General features: G+C 42.4%; 1 protein-coding gene across 1 annotated transcript in view; it reads left to right on the top strand.

The window, feature by feature from the left end:
• The first annotated feature begins 6,724 nt into the window (after window positions 1-6,724).
• The window catches only part of GFRA1 (GDNF family receptor alpha 1), a 266,196-nt gene continuing 249,153 nt past the window's right edge, over window positions 6,725-23,767 (top strand). The window contains exons 1-3 of the mRNA XM_081328315.1: window positions 6,725-6,857; window positions 7,981-8,283; window positions 9,883-9,966. Coding sequence (XP_081184441.1) covers window positions 6,818-6,857; window positions 7,981-8,283; window positions 9,883-9,966 — 427 coding nt within the window. The 5' untranslated portion in view covers window positions 6,725-6,817. The remainder of the gene's footprint in view (window positions 6,858-7,980; window positions 8,284-9,882; window positions 9,967-23,767) is intronic.

The following is a 23,767-nucleotide window of genomic DNA, read 5'->3' as shown; positions in this document are numbered from 1 at the left end:
GGTAGTTTCTGGGCAAGATCTGTTTAACTTGTACGTATTTCAATCTTGTATTTTATATTTTATATTTTATAACATATAGTATGTCCTACTTCAATTGTGATGCTTCTGACACAAATAAACAAACCAACTTTCTATCCTATGCAAAGGACTTAAAAGATTCAAACATGGGAGAAAAAAATGGCTGTACATTCATTATAATACATTGAGACATATGCCTATCGTAAAATATTTAGTACAATATATTGTGATGTTACCTTGTAATTATATGTCACCAAAGACTAACCAACTTAGAAAAAAGGATAATGCCCATTTCTTGTTCTGTACAGCATACTCTTTAGGATTAATATGCTGTGGAACTGTGAATGCAAATGGCATTAATTATATATGAATGAAGCTTTCATATAATTATTCTGCCTATCTTGATTTAAAAGAAAAATAAAACAAACTGGCTTTCAGGTTCCTTTGTAGAGCTTATATCTTAATTCTTCATTCCATCATAGTTGAACATCAGTTTTATGTTTTAAGATGAAGTTATTTAAACTTTCTTTGATGTTTTTCTATGTGGTGAGTCTTTAGAAAATACCATTTCTTGATTAACAGTATATTTATGCACTGAGAGAAGAGCTTTACACTGCTTATATAAACCTTCTTAAATATATAGAGATAAATATGTTCTATTTGTATTTGTAAAAAATAAAAATAAAAGCTATATGATTCAAGTATTTCCAAATCACATCACCCTGGTTTTATTTGAAAAACTCCGCAAGGGCAGTTTGAGTCTACATATAATTAGTATTTAAAAGACATGGACACACTGAATTGCTAAGGAGATTGCTTCCAGTAAATGGATTTTTGGACTTAATATTCTTATGGTGATATTCCATAGAAGTAAATTCCACTTACCTAATATATTTTGATGGAGGTGAAAGTCTCGTTGAAGAGACAGCAGTACAATACCAAATTTTGTTTTAAATTCTGGAGTCTGTATACGGGCAAAAGTCAGTAAAGTTAAATATGCCCAAATCCAGTTGAACCAATAGATTTCAAGCTTTCTTTGTATCATAAATCAGTGAAATATAAGAGAGTTGGAGAGTAGGGTATAGAACAAAGTCTGATCAGCCATAAATCTCAAAGGACAGCATTGTTCTTATCACTAATCTTCCCCTTTAACCTGTTATTTTTATGAGGATAAAAATGAAATATCTTCATGCGTGCCACCCTGAGTTAAATGAAAATGGGATAATAAGTATACTGGCATATAGAAACATAATAAATTACCACGATCACAATTAATCTTCCATTTTATGTTTATCTAATTACATAATAATTAATTACTGTGAGCTAGTTTGGTGTAGTACAGAAATTAGCAGATTGTGAGTTCTAATTTCAATTTAAACAGGAAACCAGCTTGGCCAGTCACTCTGTCGCAGCCCTTGGAAAAAGGTAAGGGCGGGTTCCGGTTTTGCTTCAGGGTGAGATGGACGCAGGAAAGCAATGCTCTGCCTTCCGTGTCCAATTTTGCCCTGCTGGGGGCCCTGAAAAGGGCCTAAAGTTGCCCCAAAGAAGTGATGAAGAAGGAGGGGTGCCTTGTTGATCATGGAGAGACAGAGGTCTCTCCGTTCAATCCAAGGAAAGTCCTCTAAACCTCTGCGGCCGGCCATTAGCTGCTGACAACCAAAGAACAAAAGGTTTAATTAGCATATCATAAACAGCATCTTTGGACTGGGTGAGAATATTGATCCTTTCTTTACTATTTTGCAACTGAATTGCTTGGGAAAGGCTCCCAAGAAGTCTAAAACCTCCGGATGTGAACGGAAGCAAAAATACAGAATACTAAGTGAAAGTAATACAAAAATCTGAGAAGTAAGATAATTGTTAAGATTATCTTGGGAAAAAATTATTGAGGTGAAATATAAGAAATATAAGAAATCAACCATTTGTTTTAAGAGAGAAAAATGGACTTTGAATGACATCTAGTGGTGGATTTAAGTACAACACCATAACTAGCTTGGCTGCTTGGTACAGTTGGCAATAAAGAAAAATATTTTGACATATTTATCATCCAGACCTTCTTGGACTATAAATACCTACTGAGCTTGTACTTTTAATCTTAAGACCTAGTGGGAAAGAAAGAAAAAATTGATTTCTGAATACTTCTGGCTGCAGGAAGGTGGAACATTTTGAACACTTGGAACATTGTGGACTACAATCTTGCCTGACTGATAATTTTCAGGATACTTGAGACCAAGGATTACTATAAAATATTGCTATTAGGACTGGATTTTAAAGGATATATATAAAGACCAGAAAACTAGGGGAAATCTTGTTCCACTCTTACTGAGACTGGTGATACCAGAGGATTTCTAGGAATGATGCCTCAAGAAAAAACAAATACCTTTCAGAAGGAAATACAGCAAATCCATCAAACAATTGTTGCACAAAAAGAGGACATAAAAAGAAACCATAATGAGACTAAAAATAACCTAGAGGATATAAAAGACCAAATCTCCAAATCGAAGCTACAACTGGAAAGCTCCCAGACAATGACTACAAAGTATGAACAAATAAGCCAGAAATCAGAGGATGAAGCAGAAGAAATGGATCTAGAGATGGAGGAGATAGAAGGGAAATATGTACTGCCATATACAAATAAAATACTGCAAGACCTACCTATAACAATGAAAATACAAAAGATCCCTTACTTCTTCTCCAAAATACACCTGAGGACAAGGAAGAAGATTCGAGAAAATGGAACATAGAACGGGCAGGGGTCTAGGATTCTAGCCAATGTGGATGGGTGGAGTTCCCCCAAAAAAATACTGTACCTAAATTGCCTTTCTTATGCCAAGCAGCTTTGAAAAATAGAAAGAAAATTTTAGGGCAATTTAATTGCCTTGGCTTGGAAAGCTACTTGGCAAAAAAAGAAAGGGAGAGTTAGACTTAAAAAACAGAAGATTTGATTTATCAGAGGGGGCACTATCTATTTAATATACCTGTTTGAATATGATTAAAAGAAGGGATGATCCTTAGATATAACTAGATTTTTATAATGGAAGATATGATTTAGAATTAAAATAGCATTTTGTTTTTCTTCTTTTGATATGGGAAATTTGAAAAAAAGAAGATTGTTACGAATAATTTTTTTTAGCTATGTAAACATAATTAATATTGAGAAAATCATAACCGATAAAGATACTGTAAACAATTATGGGAAATCAAATATTAATAAGAGCACAAAAACAGGATATTGATTTATGAATTGATATTATTATCTCTATAATATTAGTAAAATATGATGAAGATGTCTATATTTAATTTTGTAAACATCAATAGTACTAAGAATTGTAATTGTTCAACGAGGGGAAAAGGGAAAAATATGGGGAAGAAAGGAAGATCAAGGGAAAAAAAATACCGGAGTATACAGTACTGAATAGATCTATATTAAAGAAGTTAAGGTTAAATATGTAAACCCAAACAACATGTTGTTTACTAAGCTCTAAAGATTGTAAATTTTAAAAATCAATAACATTTATAAAAAAGGGGGAAAAAGGTAATGGCAAAACAGTTCTGAAAAACTTTGCTAAGAAAATTGTAGGGACTTGTCCAGGCACCGCCCAGGAGTCAACTAATGAATATCCCAATTGTATGTTTGCTTTTTCATGTCAAGGTACTGTTGCTTTTGTCATCAACTTTAGCATTCATTTTATGCTGATTAATTTGGAACATAATCCAAAATTTGCTTGGGGGGACTAGAATGGACTCAAGTGGATTTATATCTGAATAAATTTAAAATGAAGGCAATGATCAGTTGCAAGCCATGTTGACATATGTGGGACTAAATCTCTGGAACACAATATGTCTTCTGAGAAATGTACCTAAGATTGTTTTTCTCCATTTCCCAGGATATTTGTAGGCTTGACTTTCTTTGCCTGTTCTTCAGTAAATGTCAAAAGATCTGTAAATATTGAGAAGCTAACTTGAGTTTTGTTGTATGTGTGCACAGAGATAAAACTTCAGATTTTTTAATCTAATTTGCATTTTTCTTAGATTTTGGGAATATTTGGGGGGTAGATTCTCTATATAAGTAGAAACTGTGTGAAAATAGCTGACAGTTTTCTGCTACAGCCATCTGTCATGTAGTTGTGACATATGTTTGATTTGTTTATTCAGTACTGAAGTGTAAATTGATACACTGAAGTAATGTTTGGCTTTAGTGATTAGTGAGTATCTGAACAGATAAAAGTAGATGCCTGCACAAACTTTCCTAAGCCTGATAAAATTTGCAAGGGAATGGACATGCACAGCAAAATCTACCCACTTTCCTCACACATACACAACACCCAGTAGAAAGATTATGAGGTTGGTTTCATCCAGATCTTTGTTTACTTGGCATGTTTTACCTTCAACTCTACCTAATTCAGAAGAAATTTCTCTATAATCATGAGGACCAGCAACTTAATTCAGTACCTTGTTGTTCTCCACAGTGTTGGGTGGTGAGGGCAATGGTGGCTGGGGTTACAGGAATTTAAGTAACACGGTTAAAAGCCATCTGTTGGGCAGGCTAATTAAATCAATGTGTTTAAGGTTGCTTGCCCTAGCAAGACCGCTGCCACTCTGTTCCTAATCACTAAACTTGGGATATGAAAGAAGAGGTGTGATGATGGAGGAGGATGCGGTTCCCTTCCAATTTCATAAAGGGTTTTTAACTTGCCTTGTTTCCTTCTGCTACCAATGTTTTGGAAATTTGAAACAACAGCAAAAAAGTGTGCTTACAATCAGCTACCTGGAGGAAGAACGCCATCCCTAATCGTTTACGACGTGGTAAACCAGGGGTCTTCAAACTTGGCCCTTTTATGACTTGTGGACTTCAACTCCCAGAATTCCTCAGCCAGCATGCCTGGCTGAGGAATTCTGGGAGTTGAAGTCCACAAGTCATAAAAGGGCCAAGTTTGAAGACCCTTGTGGTAAACGATTAGGGATGGCGTTCTTCCTCCTGGTAGCTGGCTGTAGCACACTTTTGTTGTTGTTGTTGTTTCAAGTTTCAAATTTACGTTGATGTAATTCGTAAGATAAAAGAGACTATGCATGCCTTTGCTCTTGAACGGGTAATTTAACTGCCTGTGACATTTATCCAATACTCGATAACAACAGTCGATAGAAGCTAGCTGGGGTTATCCTTGAAACAGCTCAAGCCTCAAGAATACCGCGCTCACTTCTCCTCTCGCCCTACTCCAAACCCCGGCCAAAGGGGGTTTCTGACCGAGGTTGGCCGCTTCGCTGCTTTGCACGCCTAAAAGCGCGCGCAGGCTGTCCGTGGGAAGGGCGCCTGAAAGTTTCTTCCCTTGGCCAATGGGAAAGGCAGGGACGCGCTCAGCCGCACAAAGGGAGCGAAAGGGAGGCGCCTTCCCGCAAAAGCGCTCGCTGCTGGGAAGAGTCCACACGAGGACGAGGTTCGAGGACTGTCAGGCGAGACGGTCCCGAGCCGCGAACCAAATTTCTCCAAACTAGACACGGCTCCTTTGGCTTACGGCTGAAGCTCGGTTGATCTCTCTTTCTTTCGCTCGCTCGCTCGCTCGCTCGCTCCCTGACTGGCGCAAAGCCCGTTCTTTCTTGAGCTATAACATCGCCCGCCCCCAGCCTACTCCCCACCCCGTCGGGTAGGTAGGTCCAAAGCTGCCTCCCGCGTCCACTGGCGAACGAGCGTGGTGGCCTCTTGCATTTGATGGCGACTGGGTGAAATCACACCGCGCGGAGGGGGGAAAAAAAAAAAAACTTTTGCGTCGACGAGGGCGAGAGCCTTGCCTTCTCCAACCCTGCCCCGTTTTAAGTCCGAGCGGGCCTTAACTCCGTTAAGCGAGCGGAGGTCGTGAGAGGTTTGGCCGCGCAAGAGCTGCACCTGCCGGAGAGCGTTTTCCTCCGGCCGGATCGCCAGCCCCGGCCGCTTCGGCTCGCTGCGCGTGTCTCTTCCTCCAATAGAGGGGGCGACTGGAGCGCGTCGAGAACGCCGGCGGCGCTACCCCCCCCCAAAAAAAAAGAAAAGAAAAAAAAAAGGCTTTGCATCAGAGGCTTCGGTGGGGCCGGCTGCCTTTCTAGTGCCTTTCTCCGAGGATCGAGCTGGGACCGAGCTAATTAGGCGCAGACCCTGAACGGCGGCAGGTTTGGGGAGGTGAAAAGTCCCTCTAACCCGGAGTCGCCCGCAGAGGTTACGTTGACTTGGAGGCAGCTGTAAAGGAGACCGGCGGCGGGTTGTCGGACGGCCGCGGGACTGGGAAGCCAACGTCTGGATCGCTCTTCCTTTCTCCCCCCCCCCACTCCTCCTCCTCCTCCTCCGCTTTCTTGGAATTCCTGCTGGGGGAGACATTGCCGCCCCCCCTCCCTCCCTCGGGTAGAAAAAAAAAAGGCTGGGAAGCTCCAGCTCCGAATTGAGCTCGCGCGCTCGAAGTGTGAAGGGCTGGCTCTAGTTCTCTCTCGCTTTTATTGAGAAATCGACCCTTCTGTTTTCCGGGATCCTGGGATGTAAGCTCCTCCGGGTGAGAAATCTTCGCCTTTCGCCTCGCCTCCCCCTCCTTTTGCAGAGCAGCTGCTCTTGCTTTTGCTCCCGGAGGACGGAAGAGAGAGAGAGAGAGAGAGAGAGAGAGGAGGGCAGGGTGGGGATTTCTTTCTTTCTTTCTTTCTCCCCCCCCCCCCTTTGCAAATTCAATGGATATGAACTTGGTGGCTTTGGAACCTCGCTGGTTTGGAATATCTAGGTGCTGAGATCGCCTTCTGGAGCGACGGAAGCAAGTTCATCGGAGAGAAGGATTTGCCGAGGAGCAAGATGCCTCTGGCCACCTACTACTTCGTGTTACCCTTAATGGGTAAGTGCCCGGTGCGTTAAATCTTTGATATGTGGCTCCGTACATACAGTCTTTCTTGGCTTTGTGAGTTTCCAAGCAGTAGCTGATTGCCGATTGTCTTGGAAAGACATTCTTCTCCATCAATTTTAGACCAATGTTTGCAACACGGAGAAGGGATTTAGGCTGTAGTTCAGTACAGGCTTGCTTGGCTGTGGGTCTCATTGGAATTTAGTTGGGCTTACTTCTGAGTAGAACTTACACAGGGTGGTGCTGTTGGCAAAAGGTGCTGCTGCCTTTTGATTTTAAACTAGAAGCAAGTTGGAAGTAAAACTTTCCAAGTTAATTCACTTTTATTAGAAGAAAGTGGGGATTTCATTATGAGATGTATAGTTGCATCCTGCCTGTTCTGGGCTGTGGCAGTAAAAAGACTTGTATCTCCAGTCCACTGTGGCTTGCAAATAGGTATGGGGTGGGTTTGAGTGCATACATGCTAGTTTGTTTTTTTATTGGAAAGGAAATAAAGAACTAAAAGATATTGGTCATATCAAGAACTCTGGGGAAGAGGACTTTGAAAATCTGATTCTTTTTAAATCTTTCCAGTGGAAGAAATCAGAAACCTAGTTTTTTAAAAAAAAGCTGAATTGTGAAAGATTCCTGGATATCTAAGAATATTGCTGTCCTTTGACCTTTTTCCAGACTGAAGTTAAAATCGCAACACTGCCTTTGTGCAAATGAGCATTTCACTTCCTAAGGCTGTTGTTAGAGGGGAAGTTTCTGTCCTTTGAAAGTTAACCTCCATAAATATGGGTTTTCTAAAGAAAATGAAACTTGGGGGAAAAAAAACCTGCTGTAAAATGGGGGTGATAGGTCAGCTGACTTTATCTGACACAGCCGGTGCATGGATTGGGCAATTACTTTTTAAAAACATTCAGTTTTAAAGAAATTCCTGAAGAGGGAGAGAGATCTTAACCTCCCATCTGCAAAGTTGTCTTTGGTATCTTTGCCATCCTGAGAAAGGCAACCAAAGCCAAGCTCTCTGTGCCTCTCCCCCATTGAACCCCTGCAATTATGGTAGTTTTGTGCATGTTCTCTTGGACTGACCTCTCAGGGCTGACAGGTTCTCTTTTGCTCTCTTTGAACGCAGAAGTACTCTTCTCAGCTGAAGTGAGTGGGCTGCTTGCAGGAGACCATCTGGACTGTGTGAAAGCCAGCGAGCAGTGTCTCCGGGAGCAGAGCTGCAGCACTAAATACAGGACACTGAGGCAGTGTGTAGCTGGCAAAGAGAGCAACTTCAGCCGGGCAGCAGGCCTGGAGGCAAAGGACGAGTGCAAAAGCGCCATGGAAGCTCTCAAGCAGAAATCCCTCTATAATTGCCGCTGCAAAAGAGGCATGAAAAAGGAGAAGAACTGTCTGCGTATTTACTGGAGCATGTACCAAAGCTTACAGGGTACGTGGTTGTCATACACAACATCCTTCCCTGCCACCTTCCTTCCCCAGTGCTAGCAAGGAATGCCCTCTGTCCTGCCCCCCTCCCGCTCCCCCACCAGGTCCTCCATCAGCTGACCTTGTAATTTTCTTTGTGTTTTTTGGCTGCAGAGGGAGGACCTCTGATGCCACCCAGTTAGAGCAGCTGTTGCTGGTGCGTTTCCTATTGTTGAAAATGCACACTAAAAGATTTTCCCCAGAAGGGACTCATCTGACCTTTGTAAACCAAAGTCAAAAGGGGAGTACAGATCTACAAAGCATTAGGAACAAAGACCATCAGCACTTGTTAATGAAATATAAAATCGGGAGATTATACAGGCCAATTTCTCACCTGTGAGGTCAAATTGAAGTCAAACCTCCCCTAGCCACACTACCCAGGCATTATATCTAACAGCAGCATGTTTTCTGTGTAGTGTGGGAGTAGATAAATTTTGGTAAAAACTTCCTTAATAACATGCTGACATCAAACCAGTGAAAAAAAATAATAAAACTGTTGTTTCCTGAGGCAATAGGGATCACTAGAATACAGTTCTTGTTGAGAATTTAAAGTTCAGCTATGCTATTCTTGTTATCCTATATGTCTTACAAGAATGTCTCTTTATATCTGTGAGGCTTAGCTGAATCAATATTTTAGTTGCTGCTAAACTAAATAGTTTAACTTTGGGTTATTGACTGTAGCTTGCTACTTGGGATCTTTCATCTAAGTATGTGTGTGCATTTTTATTTCTCATATTTACCCAATAAGTACCTCAGGCAGTGGTTATGGGATTATAAGATAAGATAGGCTGAGAAAAAAACAAGTAGTCAAGCCTATAGTCTCCATTGCTTCAAGTACAAGGGTGGAATATTTGTCCCAGATTGAGGAAGGCTGCTGGTCTATATCTCACCTTTTAAACAGATCAGTTTTCCCACATAATTCTGTAAACACTCATACATTTCACATAGAAGATCAAATTTAATTGAAGGAATTATTGTAATTCTCATTGATGAGTTTTTTCCTTAGTTTTCTGGCATCCTCTTAATTAAAAAATATACTTGTTCCACATGTATCAAATGCAGATAGATGTAGATCTAAATCGATTTGGTTTACAGGAAAAGTTGACAGCAAAATACTTTTTTCTCTTAACATCTCTATAAAGTGATTATTATAAATATAACATCACCTCCCATTTTTTAAAAAAAAACATTTTTCCTTCTCTTAGAATTATTTATTTGATTTCTGTCTCACCTTTATTTGTAAGTACAAAGTACTTGTAATAATAATTGAACTTCATAGTAATGAGTCCTTGAAGTTTGTTTTCCTATCTTTAACAGCCACAAGTATGAAAGCAAAAGAGTTAAAATTCATTCCACTGAAGCTTTTGTAGGATTTTTACCAAAGAAAAAGAGTTGAAGAAAATCATATGGTGGATGGGAGGCCAAATAAAAGGGGAAAGAAGTAGTAATTGATTGCATTGTCATTTTGCTTTTGGGAATAGCCTGGAGATTCTAGGAGTGTTGAAGTTTCAGAAAATGTTTTAAAAAGCATGAAAGAAAAAAAAACATTTTAAATTGTTTTTAGGAAATGATTTGCTTGAAGAATCACCTTACGAACCAGTGAACAGCAGGTTAACGGACATATTCAGGCTAGCACCAATTGTATCAGGTAAATGGCTTATGTTTCTTCTACAGAAGTGTAGAGTGGCCAGAACTGAGCATTTTAAATGAAGTAATGCATTTTTCTTTGGTTTTATACCTTTAATAGGTCTGGTTCTGTACTCGGAATGAAAAAGTTATAATCAAGACTACAAAGAAAATATATCCACCTAGTCTATTGTTAATTCTGCAATTTGATCTTATGCAAGTTTAATCAAAAGCAAAGCCTATTTTGTAGGATGTGGTTTAGACAAATTAAGTTTAGGCCAAAGCTGTAAACCCTCTTGGCTTTTATTATTATTATTCCCTATTGCTTTTGTTATTATGGGATTTGGAGCAAAAACATACAGGGCTCTAATATAAATTTATTGGTCTGATATCAGTGCTTGATTATTTAAAAACCTTCAGCCTAGATGAGTACATATTCCCGTTCATTGTTTAGTTACTATAATATGAAGTGATTACTCAGATGAGTTAAACAAAAAGTACAGCCAACAACAGCAAGAAACAGCATGTGATGTCAACCTAACTGACAAGTCATAATGTTTTCTGTGAAAGCAGCCTATACATTCATTTGTGACTCAACTGATATACATGCTTATGTGGGAAAAAGTCCTATGTCAGCTATATTTATGAGAAAAGATGATTTGTGTTCTATTGTTCTTAAATGACGTAGTATAAATGGACCACAAGACTCGTCTAAAAATACTTTCTATTATGTTCCAGCTCTTTATATTGCTTATGTACTTTCACAAGAAAATTTTATAAAGGACGTGGGGAGAGAGAAACTAAATATACCTGTAGGTGGCAATCTGATCTTCTGCCTTTAGAATGTACAAAGCAAGATCTGGTTGCTAATGTATCTGGTGCAGATTTCTTTCATTGACACCAGGGTAAATAAGATGATTCTGTTTCATGTTTAGATAAGGAGGAAATGGTAGGGGGGTTATACTAAATGGAAAAATATTCTTATTTTTTCTTTCTCATGGACTTAGAAATCTCATGGAGTTCATTGAGGTTTACTGCCATACTAGATTTGATCTTTTGTTCTTTTATTCATTTTGCTTTCATAATTCTCCCACAGTATTTATCTTGGACAATTTGTGCTATTCCAGTGCAAAGTGAAACTGGACCTTATTTGGGCTTTCATATTTAAATTGCATTTCTGGTAGATCAGAAAGATATTTAAAAACTGAAGTTAAAACCAATTAAGGAACACGTGGCACCTTCAAACTCTTGTCTTGTAATTAAATATACTCAGTATATCAGCCAAGCTTGCATGTTTGCATTTTCTACTCAGCTCCTTGGTGAAAACAGGAGCACCAGCTTGCCAGGATAAGTGGCTTGGAGAAGAAATGGTTTTTTTGAAGGCTTTCCAAATAAGTAATATTCCTATTTCATCTGAATAGGCTGATGCAAATTTTGCAGCTAAAGCTTTTAATGGTCTTTTAAAATCAATTTGAAATCATTTTTTATTTGCTTTCAGAGCTAATTTGATCTTAATCTTAAGCTTTTCTGGCTGAATTGTGATTTTTTTTTCTTTTCTTTTGACAAGGCAAGTGCATTGCTTTGTTTTGTTAATCTTGTTAACACTACAACTGTCTGCTACAGTAACCTGCATGATCTATGTACTTATGCAGCTGGAACTATTTTGTATTCTTCTCCTGGTATTCCCATGTATTCAGCAGTAGGATTAGTTTTCAAAAGTACATAGAAGTTTCTCTACTTTAGACAACACTGAATATGGATCACTATTCTAATGCATTGAAAGTACTAAACAGCAACAGTTGTCTCCTAATTAGATTCTTACTATGTTAATTTATTGATCTGCTGTTTCAAGCTTACTGGATGTATAACCAGAAAGAATACTGTGTTTGAAATGTTGGCTTTTTACTGATTTGATTAGTAAACTTGCTTAAGGCAGAAGGGTTTCTATCTGTTTATCTGCCAAATCTGATCAGTGTTTACCTTGCATATTAAATATACTCAAGACAATGTTTGCCCTTGTCAGAGTTATATATGAGCATAACTGAGGTCAGATGTTGGTCTGTTTTATATGACCACAATTTTGTGTGTTTCCCATATGGCTTTCTTTACACAGTGAGACCAAGCTTCTGAATAATTTATTAGATGCAAGTTGGAAAATCTCAATCACTCTCTCTGGGTATTTTGTAAAAGAAATAGTGGACTGGTGAAAATTCATGGTTTGTTTTTGCTTCACGTATTTTTCAATAAGCAACAGGTTGTATGTTTCTAGAGTCACAAAAAATGAGAATGACATTTTGCACATTTGCATAATTTTCTTCTTTCTCTCATTTCTTTTCTATGAAATTGTGCTAAGCTGGTGTGGCATTCTTACGCGAGTTACTGATTTTTGGTGTTAATGTTTGGAGAGTGTCACAACTGACAGTGAAATAAGGTTGTATTTTCAACCAGTTGTATAAAGAATCCCCCCCCCGCCCATTCTCGTCCAATTGTGTCTGATTCTCAGAGTTTGCCTGTTGCAATCTTTTGCAGATTTCTTGGCAAGATATTTTGGAAGTGGTTTGCCATTGCCTCCTTCCTAAGGCTGAGAGACAGTGACCGGTCCAAGTCACCCAGCTGGCTTTGTACCTAAGGAAGGGCTAGAACCCGTGGTCTCCTGATTTTGAGCCTAATGCCTTAACCACTACATCAAACTGGCTCTCAAAGAATCATATCCACTATGTTTATTATATTAAATGAAGCAGTATTGATGACTGAATGAGTAGGCCAGTAGTAGAACAGGTCCTTTGTTTGGAGGAAATCTCAGGTTAATTGCCAGTCTATGTAGGAAAAGTAAGAAAGACCACTAAAGACTTGCTACTGATAAGTGCAAGAAAAGTATCTGCTGTTCAGCCTACTTATAAATGAACTGAAGAAGCAGTAAGAAAATAGGATTATCAGATTTGCATATGACAAAAAGATAGGGGGAAAGCAAACACGTAGAAGATAGTAACAAGATTAATAAAGGTTTGACAAGTTGGAATAATGAACAGAAACCAAGAAGATGAATATCAATAGAGACAATTGGTAAGCCCCTACCTTTCAGTAGGGAAAATCAAAGGCAGGAGTGTAAAATTAAGGTAGGGGACATACTAGGCAAACTATATGCAAAAAAGTAATCTGGCTGGGTTGGTGTATCACGAGCTGAATGTCAATTAAGAATGTGATGTTGCAGAAAAGCAGTTGTGATCCGAGTTTGCATTAACAGATATAGTGGCAAGAGCAAGACAAAACATTGTCCCTCTCTATTTTGTATTAGTCAGACTACCTCTAAAATGCTGCATTTACTTTTGGGCACTGTATTTTAACAAAAACATTGGCAAATTGAAAAATCTCAGAAAAGTGTAACCAAGATGACAAGGAGCATGGAAGGTTCAGTCCAGAAAAAGAAGACGGCAGGGAGGCATGAGAGCTGTCTTGAAGTATCAAAAGGTCTGTCATGTAGAGGATGGGGTAAAATTAGAGTTGCTTTTTAGGTTTAAATTATAAAGCACCAGATTTTTTATTTTTTATTACATTTATATCCCACCCTTCTCCGAAGACTCAGGGCAGCTTACAAGCTTAGAAGTAGCCTTCATTCTATGTATATGCCTGCTTATTATGGCTTTCACACACACCCCAAGCGGCATTATTACAAAGTCAGCTTATTGCCCCCAACAATCTGGGTCCTCATTTTACCTACCTCGGAAGGATGGAAGGCTGAGTCAACCTTGAGCCTGGTGGGATGCGAACCTGCACTAATTGCAGGCAGCTGGTGTTACTTAAGGAGGCATTAGCCCACTGCTCCACCAAGGCTTGGTTATAATGGGATACTGTACTGTAAATTCCTGTTCTGGGCAGAGATCAAACTAAATGTTCTCCAAAGTACTATACTTTATATTATATTCTACTATTGATAATACTGTTGTACTGTCTGATTCATAGATCATCATGTCAGAGATATTTCTTTACCTAAACAAGAAACAGAAATATCATGATAGCAGGCTAAAAAGTGTGGGAGTGGGAGTGACTTCTGACTTCCTGCTGATTTTCCTTGTGGGAAGCTGGCAGGGAGCATTTGAAATAAGTTTGTAAAATTTCAGTCCCACAGGAGTGATGGGTCTTGGCTGAAACTGTGAAATTTCAATCCCTGAGGTATATGGTACTGTCATCACCTCGGAAGAGTTCATACTTCCTGCCGACTTCCTCATTGGCTTGTGGGAAGCTGATAGGAAGCATTCTTCTTTTCAGATAATATGGACTGGCACTATTTCCCCTCCCTCACTACTGTTGATTGGAAGCAGGGACCAGAAGGAGGCAGGAAAGGTAGAGATCTATCCATGATGATCATGTGATTTTGGCTGATCATGGTAGAATGGAGGTACAGTGAAACTGAAGTAGCCACAACTTGCCAAATTTCAATCTCTTGGGATGAATGAATCCAGGATTTTGGACACGTGTGCTGTAAATTAGCCCATTTGAGGTATATTGGTTCAAAAATTGTTGCCCAATGATGTACCATTTTGCCCCAATGGAAGATTACAGACAGACACAATAAATTTAGTAATATAGAGATTATTATTGTAAGGCAGCATCTTGCCTTAAATGGTGAATCTGTGGATAACAAGACTTTGAAAAAGCATACTTTACACATATACTAGGGCTGTTCACCACTTTGTGCACAAATAAAATACACAAACAAAAAAAACTTTCCCAAGCTCTTCAGACAAAATAATTTCCCTTAAAAGAGGAATATGTGTTATTCTTTACTGTGTATAATAAGGTTTGCTTGTACTTACTATGTAACCATGATTAACGGGATATTTGATAACAAGGACCACATGTTTTGGTGTTGTAAATGTAATCTTATACTGTAGAAAAAAATCTAGTTATTGGAAAGAAGTGGCCTCATTTGTACAAGCAAGAAGTACTTTGTGGGAGGCTGTTGAAATACTGTACACAGCAGGACTATCCCATTGTTTGGTCTTCTTTGCTTTTTATTACTTTTGGGAACAGTAATATTGAAAGAATTTGATAGAGTTGACATTTGGGAAATATTATTTCTGTGAATTCTTAAGAATGCTGCATAATTTTTGGTACCATGCATTTCATATTCATTTTTCAAAACTATCCAAGGTTCTTTTATCTGAACAGCCCTTTGATATATACTGTATTGTGTAGTGGGTCCGACGCAAGGAAGAGATGCCAGCAGGAGTACGTGTTCAGCTCTTTATTGGAAGGGGGGGTAGCGTACTGAGGAATGAGGGTTACCTGGCCTCCTTTAATACCTAGCCAGGTAAGCGGACAGCCAATGGGGTTGGCCCTAGGTTTCCCGCCGAAACTGGGTTTCCCGCCAAAACTGTTCAGGCCAATGCCTCCTGGTGGGTGTATCTATGCAGGTGCCTGCATACATAACACCCCTCCCCCCTTAGAGAAGAAACACATAACAACGATAACAAATGCAACTAGCTACAACTATGTACACTGTATGTCAACAACAAAAAGAACAATGCCACTGTGTGGAGGTCACTTGCACACATAGTCTGCCAGGTAGGCAGGTGTCTTGTGGGGCCGGGTGGACTGTCTGGGTGTGGCTTGGCCCTGGGCTTGGACAGCTGGTTCTTGGGGCCTTTGTGCTGGGTTGAACAGAGCTGGGTTCAGGAGGCCCTCCTCCTCTGGTTCCTGCTCTGTGTTGTTTCTGGTTGGGCTGATCTCTCCTGGGGTGTGGCTGTCCTGTTGGGCATGTGTGGTGCGCTCAGGGACCCTTCCTCTGAGCTGGTCGATGTGTCGCCTTATGTGTCTGTCCCCCTCCACCCCCACGATGTAAGAGAGAGTCCCTGGAACCCATGGATGCCCTGCCCTGTAGTTCCTTGCCCAGACCAGGTCCCCCACGTTGAGAACTCTGTGTGCTGGTGATGATGATGATGATGGTGGTGGTGGCCTAACCGTCTCGGCTGCTACTCGGTCTGGGTGTAACCGGTCCACCTTGGTGATGAGACGTCATCCCCACCGCAGTTCTGCTGGGCTCTTCCCGGTAGCAACGCATGGTGTAGTGTGTTGGGCGAGTAGGAATTTCGCCAGTCTGTGATGCCAGTCCCTGCTAATGATGCGCCGGAGTGCGTCTTTGGTCGTCCTTACCATCCGTTCAGCTTGCCCGTTGGTTGCTGGATGGAAGGGCACGGAGGTGGCGTGCCTAATCCAGTTCGCCTTCAAGAACGCCTGGAAATCATTAGTGGTAAACTGAGGCCCGTTATCAGACACAATTACGTCGGGGGGGCGTGTGTGGCAAAGAGAGCTCTGAGCACCTGGATTGTCCTCCCCGAGGTCATGTTGGGAACCGGGACTACCTCCAACCACTTGGAGTGGCTGTCCACTGCTACTAAGAACAGTTGGCCCTGGAATGGCCCTGCAGAGTCAATGTGGATGCGGGACCAGGGTGTGTGTGTGGCCTCCCACCAGTGCACGGGTGCATGTGGCATCTCTGGCCTGGATCTCTGGCACGTGTAACAGGCCTTGACCCGTTCCTCAATGTCCTTGTCCAACCCTGGCCACCAGAGGTAGCTTCTGGCCAGAGCCTTCATCCTAACCACCCCCGGGTGTCCCTCATGTAAGGAGTCCAAGACCCTGCCCCTTACTGCGGTGGGAATGATGACCCTGCTTCCCCAGAGGAGGCAACCCCTGTGCATGGAGATCTCGTTGCGCCTGGTGAAATAGGCCTGGAACTCAGGCCCCAGGGACTTGTCCTGCCACCCTGTGCAAACCAATGAGTGTACCCTGCTCATGATGTTGTCGGTGGCTGTGTTACTGGCAATGTCCTTGGCGTGGAGAGGGCATTCTGGTAACTCCTGCAGGGCTAGGATCTGTGTTGCTGGTGCTGGGTCTGGTTCGGGGGTGTCAATGGGTAACCTACTTAGGCCGTCTGCGTGGCCCATCTCCTTCCCTGGCTTGTGCACCAGCTTGCAATTGTAGGCTGCAAGGAAGATGGACCACCGGAGCATTCTAGGGGACAGGATTTGGGGCGTCTGCCTGTCCGTTGTGAACAGGCCTAGGAGTGGTTTGTGGTCCGTGTAGACAGTGAATTCCCTGCCATACAGATAATCATGGAATTTTTTTGATTCCTGCCATGATTGCCAGGGCTTCTCTGTCGATTTGGGCGTAGTTTCTTTCTGCTCCAGACAGCGTCCTAGAATAGTATGCTATGGGAATTTACGCCCCATTGGGCTTGAGGTGACTGAGTACTGCGCCCACACCGTAAGGGGATGCATCGCATGCGATGCATATGGGCTTTGTCTCGATGAAATGGGTTACTGTGGACTTATCCGACAGTAGTGCTTTTAAAGCCCTGAAGCTTTGGTCGTGGGCGGGAGTCCAGACCCATGCTGCCTGTTTGTCCAGTAGCCTGTGGAGTGGCTCTGCAATGGCTGCCTTGTGTGGGAGGAATGCGTGGTAGAAATTCAGCAGGCCCAGGAATGCCTGTAGCTCTGCCTTGTTTTTGGGTGTGGGTGCTAGTTTGATGGCCCTCACCTTGGACTCTGGGGTGGATTCCCCTGGCATCTACTCTGAATCCCAAGAATTCTGTGGAGGGAACACCTATGCTGCATTTCTCCCTCTTGAGTTTTAGGCCAGCTGAATGCAGCCTGGACAGTACCTCCCTGAGCCTACCTGCCAGCTCTTCTGCTGATGCTCCTGCAATCAGGATGTCATCAAAATAGGGGCAGACTCCTGGGATGCCCCTGAGTGTCTTCTCCATAACTTCCTGGAAAATGCCAGGAGCAACGCTGACCCCAAACTGCAGCCTGTTCACCCGGAATGCTCCCCTGTGTGTTACTATGGTTTGAATGTCAGCTGTTGCCCTAGTAACCGTGAGTTTCTGGTACGCCTGCGCAAGATCGAGCCTTGCAAAGATGGCGCCGCCTTGGAGGGAAGCGAGAACGTGGCTGACCGTGGGGACCGGGTAAGCGTGCGGGTTCAGGGCGCGGTTCACCAAACACTTGTAGTCGGCGTAGATCCTTATTTCCCCGTTGGATTTGAGGGGGGTGATGATTGGGGTTTCCCACTCCACCCCATCTACGGGCTCTAAGATTCCCTGGGCCACCAGCTTATCCAGTTTGCGCTCAATTTTGTGTTTGAGTGCGAAAGGGACTCGCCGTGGCCGGACCCTAACGGGGGGAACGTTCGAGTTAAGCTTGAATGATATGGGGGGCCCTGTGTACCTGCCCAGCGTCCCGTCGAAGACATCTGCGAACTCCTTGCAGACGGCCTCTACGGAGTCCCCCTGGATCCGGTGGATCCCGGAGACCGTGATTCCCAGGGCCTCAAACCAGTCTAGGCCGACCAGGCTGGCTCTCCGGCCCTCTACCACTACAACCTCCAGGTGCTCTTTGCGACCCTTAAACCCCACCGAGACGGTAGCCTCCCCCTTTACCTTGACCGGCGAGTTCTGAAAATCGGTCAGGGTTAAATTTGTAGGCCGTAATTTAATCCGCTGCTTGCTCCGGCTATTTATGTAGTTAAGGGTCTCGTCCGAAATGATCGAGACCGCTGATCCGGAGTCAAGCTCCATGCTGCAAGGAACGCCTTGCAAGCGGATTGTTAGTCTAATTTTGGGTTTGAGCAGCCGGCAGCTACCCATGTGGTTAATGGCCAGCCGGCTCTCAACAAAGCCAATTCGCGTTTTGGTCGGGGCCCCAGTATCTTCGAACGGCAGTTCCTCCGGTTGCAGCTCGTGGATCTCCTTTCGGGGGCGGCGGCTACGACAGACCGCGGCTATGTGGCCTGTTTTCTTGCAGGCCTGACACGTGGCCGACCAGAACTTACAGAGGCTGCGCACGTGGTTCCCACCAAACCCTGCGCACCTCTGAGGGTTGGCGGCGTTGCTGGGAGGCCTGGGCTTGTCTGGGCGTCTGCCTCGCTGGTCGGGGGTCGACTTCCGCTGGAGGAGGTCGATGCTCTGGTCGTCCTCAGCTGTGGCGACCTGCCAGTGGATGCTGGCTACCTGGCTGCCGGCCCGGGTCTCCTGGACTGCTTGGACAGCCCCGCAGGCCGCTTCGTGGGCCAGGATGGCGTTTTCGGCTTCCTGGAATGAAACCTCCTCTCTCGAACAGGCGCTCTTCCGCAAATCAACCGGTCCCGTAGCCGCTCCTCCAAGTTCGAAAACTTGCAGGTGACGGCAGCTTCCTGTAGGGCGGTGAGGAATTCGGCACCAGACTCGTCGGGGCGCTGGTCCCTTTTTTCGAACTGCGACCTCGTGGCCACCTTGGAGCGCCGGGGCCTGAAGTGGGCGTTGAGTTTGGCCACGAGGTCCCAGTACGCGATGGTGTTGATGGCCTCTGGGGCGAACCGGTTCGCGGCGATCTCCAGGAGTGCTGGCCCCCCGATGCAGAGTGCTGGCCCCCCGCCTTTGCGCCATCCTCCGAGATCTGATTGAACCGCATGTACAGTTTGGCGTGAGCCAGGTAACGGGCCCATGTCTCGGGGTGGCGGGTGTCGAATTCACGGGGTTGTCCTGCTCTTGCCATCGTGGTGTTGGTTCGGGTCTCGAGTCGCGGATGCAATGACCGGCGTGGTCCGGTTGGCTGGCGGTCATGGGGGGGAAGAAGGAAGGAGAATGCCTTTCCCTTCAGCTCGCAGAGCGTTCCCCCAGTGACTTCAGCTCCTTGTCAGCAGCAATCCCACCTTCATCGCCACTATTGTGTAGTGGGTCCAACGCAAGGAAGAGACGCCAGCCAGAGTACGTTTTCAGTTCTTTATTGGAAGGGGGGGTAGCGTACTGAGGAATGAGGGTTACCTGGCCTCCTTAAATACCTAGCCAGGTAAGCGGACAGCCAATGGGGTTGGCCCTAGGTTTCCCACCAAAACTGGGTTTCCCGCCAAAACCGTTCAGGCCAACGCCCCCTAGTGGCTGTTGCTATGCAGGTGCCTGCATACATAACATACTGGTTTCATATAAATAGCTGAATGTTACCCAGAAATGAAGAAAGAAAGGGACTCTAGTCCCATATGACTCCCTACATAATTCCCTGCTTTCGACAGAACCTCTCCAATTCACAGCTTCTGGAGGCAGATTGTTCCACTGATTAATTGTTCTAACTGTCAGGAAATTGCTCCCTAGTTCTAGGTTGCTTCTCTCTTTGGTTAATTTCCATCCGTTGCTTCTTGTCCTGCCTTCAGATGCTTTGGAGAATAGCTTGACTCCCTTTTCCTTGTGGCAACCCCTGTCATGTCCCCCCTCATCCTTCTCTTCATTAGACTAGACATACACAATTTCAGCAACCGTTCCTTATATGTTTTAGCCTCAGTCCCCTAATCCCCTAATCATCTTTGTTGGTCTTCTCTGTACTCTTTCCAGAGTCTCAACATCTTTTTTACATCGTGGTGACCAAAACTGGATGCAGTATTCCAAGTGTGGCCTTACCAAGGCATTGTAAAGTGGTATTAACACTTCATGTGATCTTGATTCTATCCTTCTGTTAATGCAGCCTAGCACTGTGTTGGCTTTTTTGGCAGCTGCAGAATACTGCTGGCTCATATTTAAGCGATTGTCCACTAGGACTCTGAGATCCCTTTCAGTTACAACTATTGAGCAAGTTTACCACCTATACTATACCTGTGCATTGGTTTTTCTTGCCTAAATGTAAAATCTAACTTTTTTCATCATCGAATTTCATTTTGTTAGATAGCGCCCAATGTTCAAGACTGTCAAGATCCTTCTGTATCTTAAGCCTGTCTTCTGGAGTGCTGGCTATTCCTGCCAGCTTGGTGTTGTCTGCAAATTTGATGAGTTCCCCATCTATCCCTTCATCCAAATCATTGATGAAGATGTTGAAGAGCACTGGGCCCAGAACAGAGTCCTGGGGCACCCCACTACACACTTCCCTACGTGTAGATGCGGTTCCATTGAGGACCACATGCTGAGTATGGCCGGTCAGCCAGCTATGAATCCATCTGATGGTGATGCTATCTAACCCACATTTTTCTATCTTATCAAGTAGTAGGTTGTGGTCTACTTTATCAAATGCCTTACTGAAGTCCAAGTAAATTATATCCACAGCATTCCTCTGATCCACTAATTTTGTCACCTGGTAAGATTTGCATGGCATGATCTGTTTTTGACAAACCCATGTTGGCTTTTGGTAATGACTTTGTTTGCCTCTAGGTTTGCTGATTCGTTGTTTGATTATCTTTTCCAGAATCTTCCCAGGTATTGAGATCAGGCTGATAGGTCTGTAGTTTTCTGGATTCATTTTTTCCCCCTTTTTTGAAGATGGGAACTACATCAGCTCTTTTCCAGTTCCCCAGTGCTCCAGGATCTTTGAAAAATATAGTTCAGTGGTTCTGAGATCAAATGTACCAGTTTCTTCAGAACCTTGGGGTATAATCCATCTGGTCCTGGTGATTTGAACTCGTCTAGGGTGGACAGGTGCTCACTTACCATTTTCTTGCCTATCTTAACTTGTGTTTCTAATCTGTTTTTTATGGTACTATTTTGATAGTTTGGACTGCTTTTTTCCCTTTGTGTAAAGACGGATGCAAAAAACGAGTTAAGTAGTTCTGCTTTCTCCCTATTGCTTGTCACATTCTTGCTAGTTTCTCTCACTAATGGAACAATCATTTCCTTAACTTTTTTCTTGTTTTTTACATGTTGAAAGAAGCTTTTATTATTATTATTATTATTATTATTATTATTATTATTATTAATATTATTATTATTATTATTATTTACTTTTGTCACAAGCCTTAGCTCATTTTGAGCTTTAGCTTTCCTCACTTCATCTTTGCAAGCTTGGGCTATTTGCTGATGTTCTGCCTTAGTTATGTTCCCCTCTTTCCACCCTTCATTCTTTCATTCCATCATTCTTTTAGTATGAATGATGATAGTCCTTTTTCTTTCATGGAAACGGAACGGCATTATGAATATTGTCAAATTTCTCTAGGGGAAAAACATTTTACACCTGCAAATTGTGCAATTGTTTGCTGATTCTTCGTATGGTAGTAGTGGGAAGTATGATAGGAAATTCATATTTGGGCTCAAGATTTAGATTTGCTGATTCTTGAATTACATTAGTCTCTGAAATAAATCCTGTGTTAAATGCATACATAGTATTCAGCCAGACATTCTTATTGATTACTGATTCTTACTGATCTTAGATATTTTAAGTACATCTAAGTACAACTCAGATTGGCCACACATTTTTCATTTGTGTAGTTGCACTATAACTGCTTTTCCATGGTATGATCTTGGTAATCTTTCTAGCAGTCCGAAGAAACCAGATGAACTTAGCAATTTGTATTGATCTTTCATAGCTGATTATCACTGGGCCAGGAGAATTGTAACAGTTGGGAGAAAAAGAAAGAAAAGAAAGGTGCTTTTTGCTTTGGCAGATACAGTATTCGCCAGTCATGAAAGACTTCTGATTGCTTGGAAGGAGAGAGACAGTGCCTTTAAATTCTTCTCCTCCATTCAGCAACTTCTGAAAATTTCCAGTGAATGAAAACAGGAACATGTAAGAGTGGCCAGCAAGGCTTCCAATTACAAATAGGTATACTAGACTGTTTGAAAAACTTAAACTATATTTACGTTAGCTTTGATCATTATCTTAACACATTCTGTTTGATTCAACTGAGGAATGATATATATACAAAAGCATATGCATGCTAGTATTCCTTCAGCTAAATCAAATCTTGTAGGTAGATCTCCCTTTCCATGGAATTTGAAAACTCTGTGTACTCTGATCTCCCCTTAATTGTTGGGTAGGAAGGAAGCTGAAGGACTGCAGGTATCCCAGCGACAAGTGGAACACAAGGTGCCTCAGGGGGTGGGGATAGCTTTGGGAGGCCTGGGGCAGGCAACCATCACCTTGAATAGGCCTCTGAAGGCCTCCCCTTCAGGTACCCAGTGTTTGGTATAACAACTGTCCCTTTTGTTTAACTTTTGCATCAGGGAGAGCAAGGAATGGGGTCGTTAATTGAGGCTGTTTCAGCTAACGCCTGTTGCGACATATGAGCATAATGGGTAGGCTCCATTACAGTTATATCTCGAGGACTACCTGTGTATAAGTTGTAAATGTAGTGCAGAATAATCAATAGGAATTTTATTTCAGCTGTGTTAAGACTATGCTGCACTCTCACACAATTAGCTAAATTCAAATTCATGTGATACTGACCTAGCATGTACTTTGTGGGTCTCCTGCCGTGAACATGAACCACAAATCTGTGAAATTTGGAAGCATTTTAACAGACAGTGTTCCATGAAAATGTAGTCAAGTTTGAGAAAAATGATTATTATGCAATTTGTGTGTCTCCAGGGATAGTGGTCAGTGTGGAAAAGAGCTGGTTAATTCTCTGTTTTTGTTTGGAAAGAAAATGATTTGGGTATAAAAATCAATAAAGATTTGGCTCTTTAGTGAGTAGACTGTTGCATTATAACAGTTGGCAGTGGATTAGAGTAGAGGACCCTGATTTGGAAGGGATGTTTGTTTTTATAAATAGGCATAGAGACCGAGCCAATTTTTTAATTGCAGAGTTATATAATGCCCTTCTTAAAAAACAAGAATCCTGAACATATATCACACTAGAATGTATTGTTACACTCCACTTTCATAAATGTGCATACATTTATATCTTGGATTTACATTGTGAATTCTTGATAAATAAGAAAAACCCCTAAATCCTATTGGTGTTAGTAGATAATAATGTCAATTGGAAACAAACTATTGTCTATGAAACAATAGTTGATTAAAGGTTTGTGAAATCCATTACGTTCCATAGATAATGGAGTTCAGCTAATGTTGTTTAGTACATGTGTTGCT

Source organism: Vipera berus (genome assembly GCF_964194415.1).
Source record: "Vipera berus genome assembly, chromosome: 5".
In the NCBI taxonomy this organism is placed as follows: domain Eukaryota; kingdom Metazoa; phylum Chordata; class Lepidosauria; order Squamata; family Viperidae; genus Vipera; species Vipera berus.
Note: the sequence above shows the minus strand (reverse complement) of the source record. Positions and strands in the feature narration are given on the sequence as shown.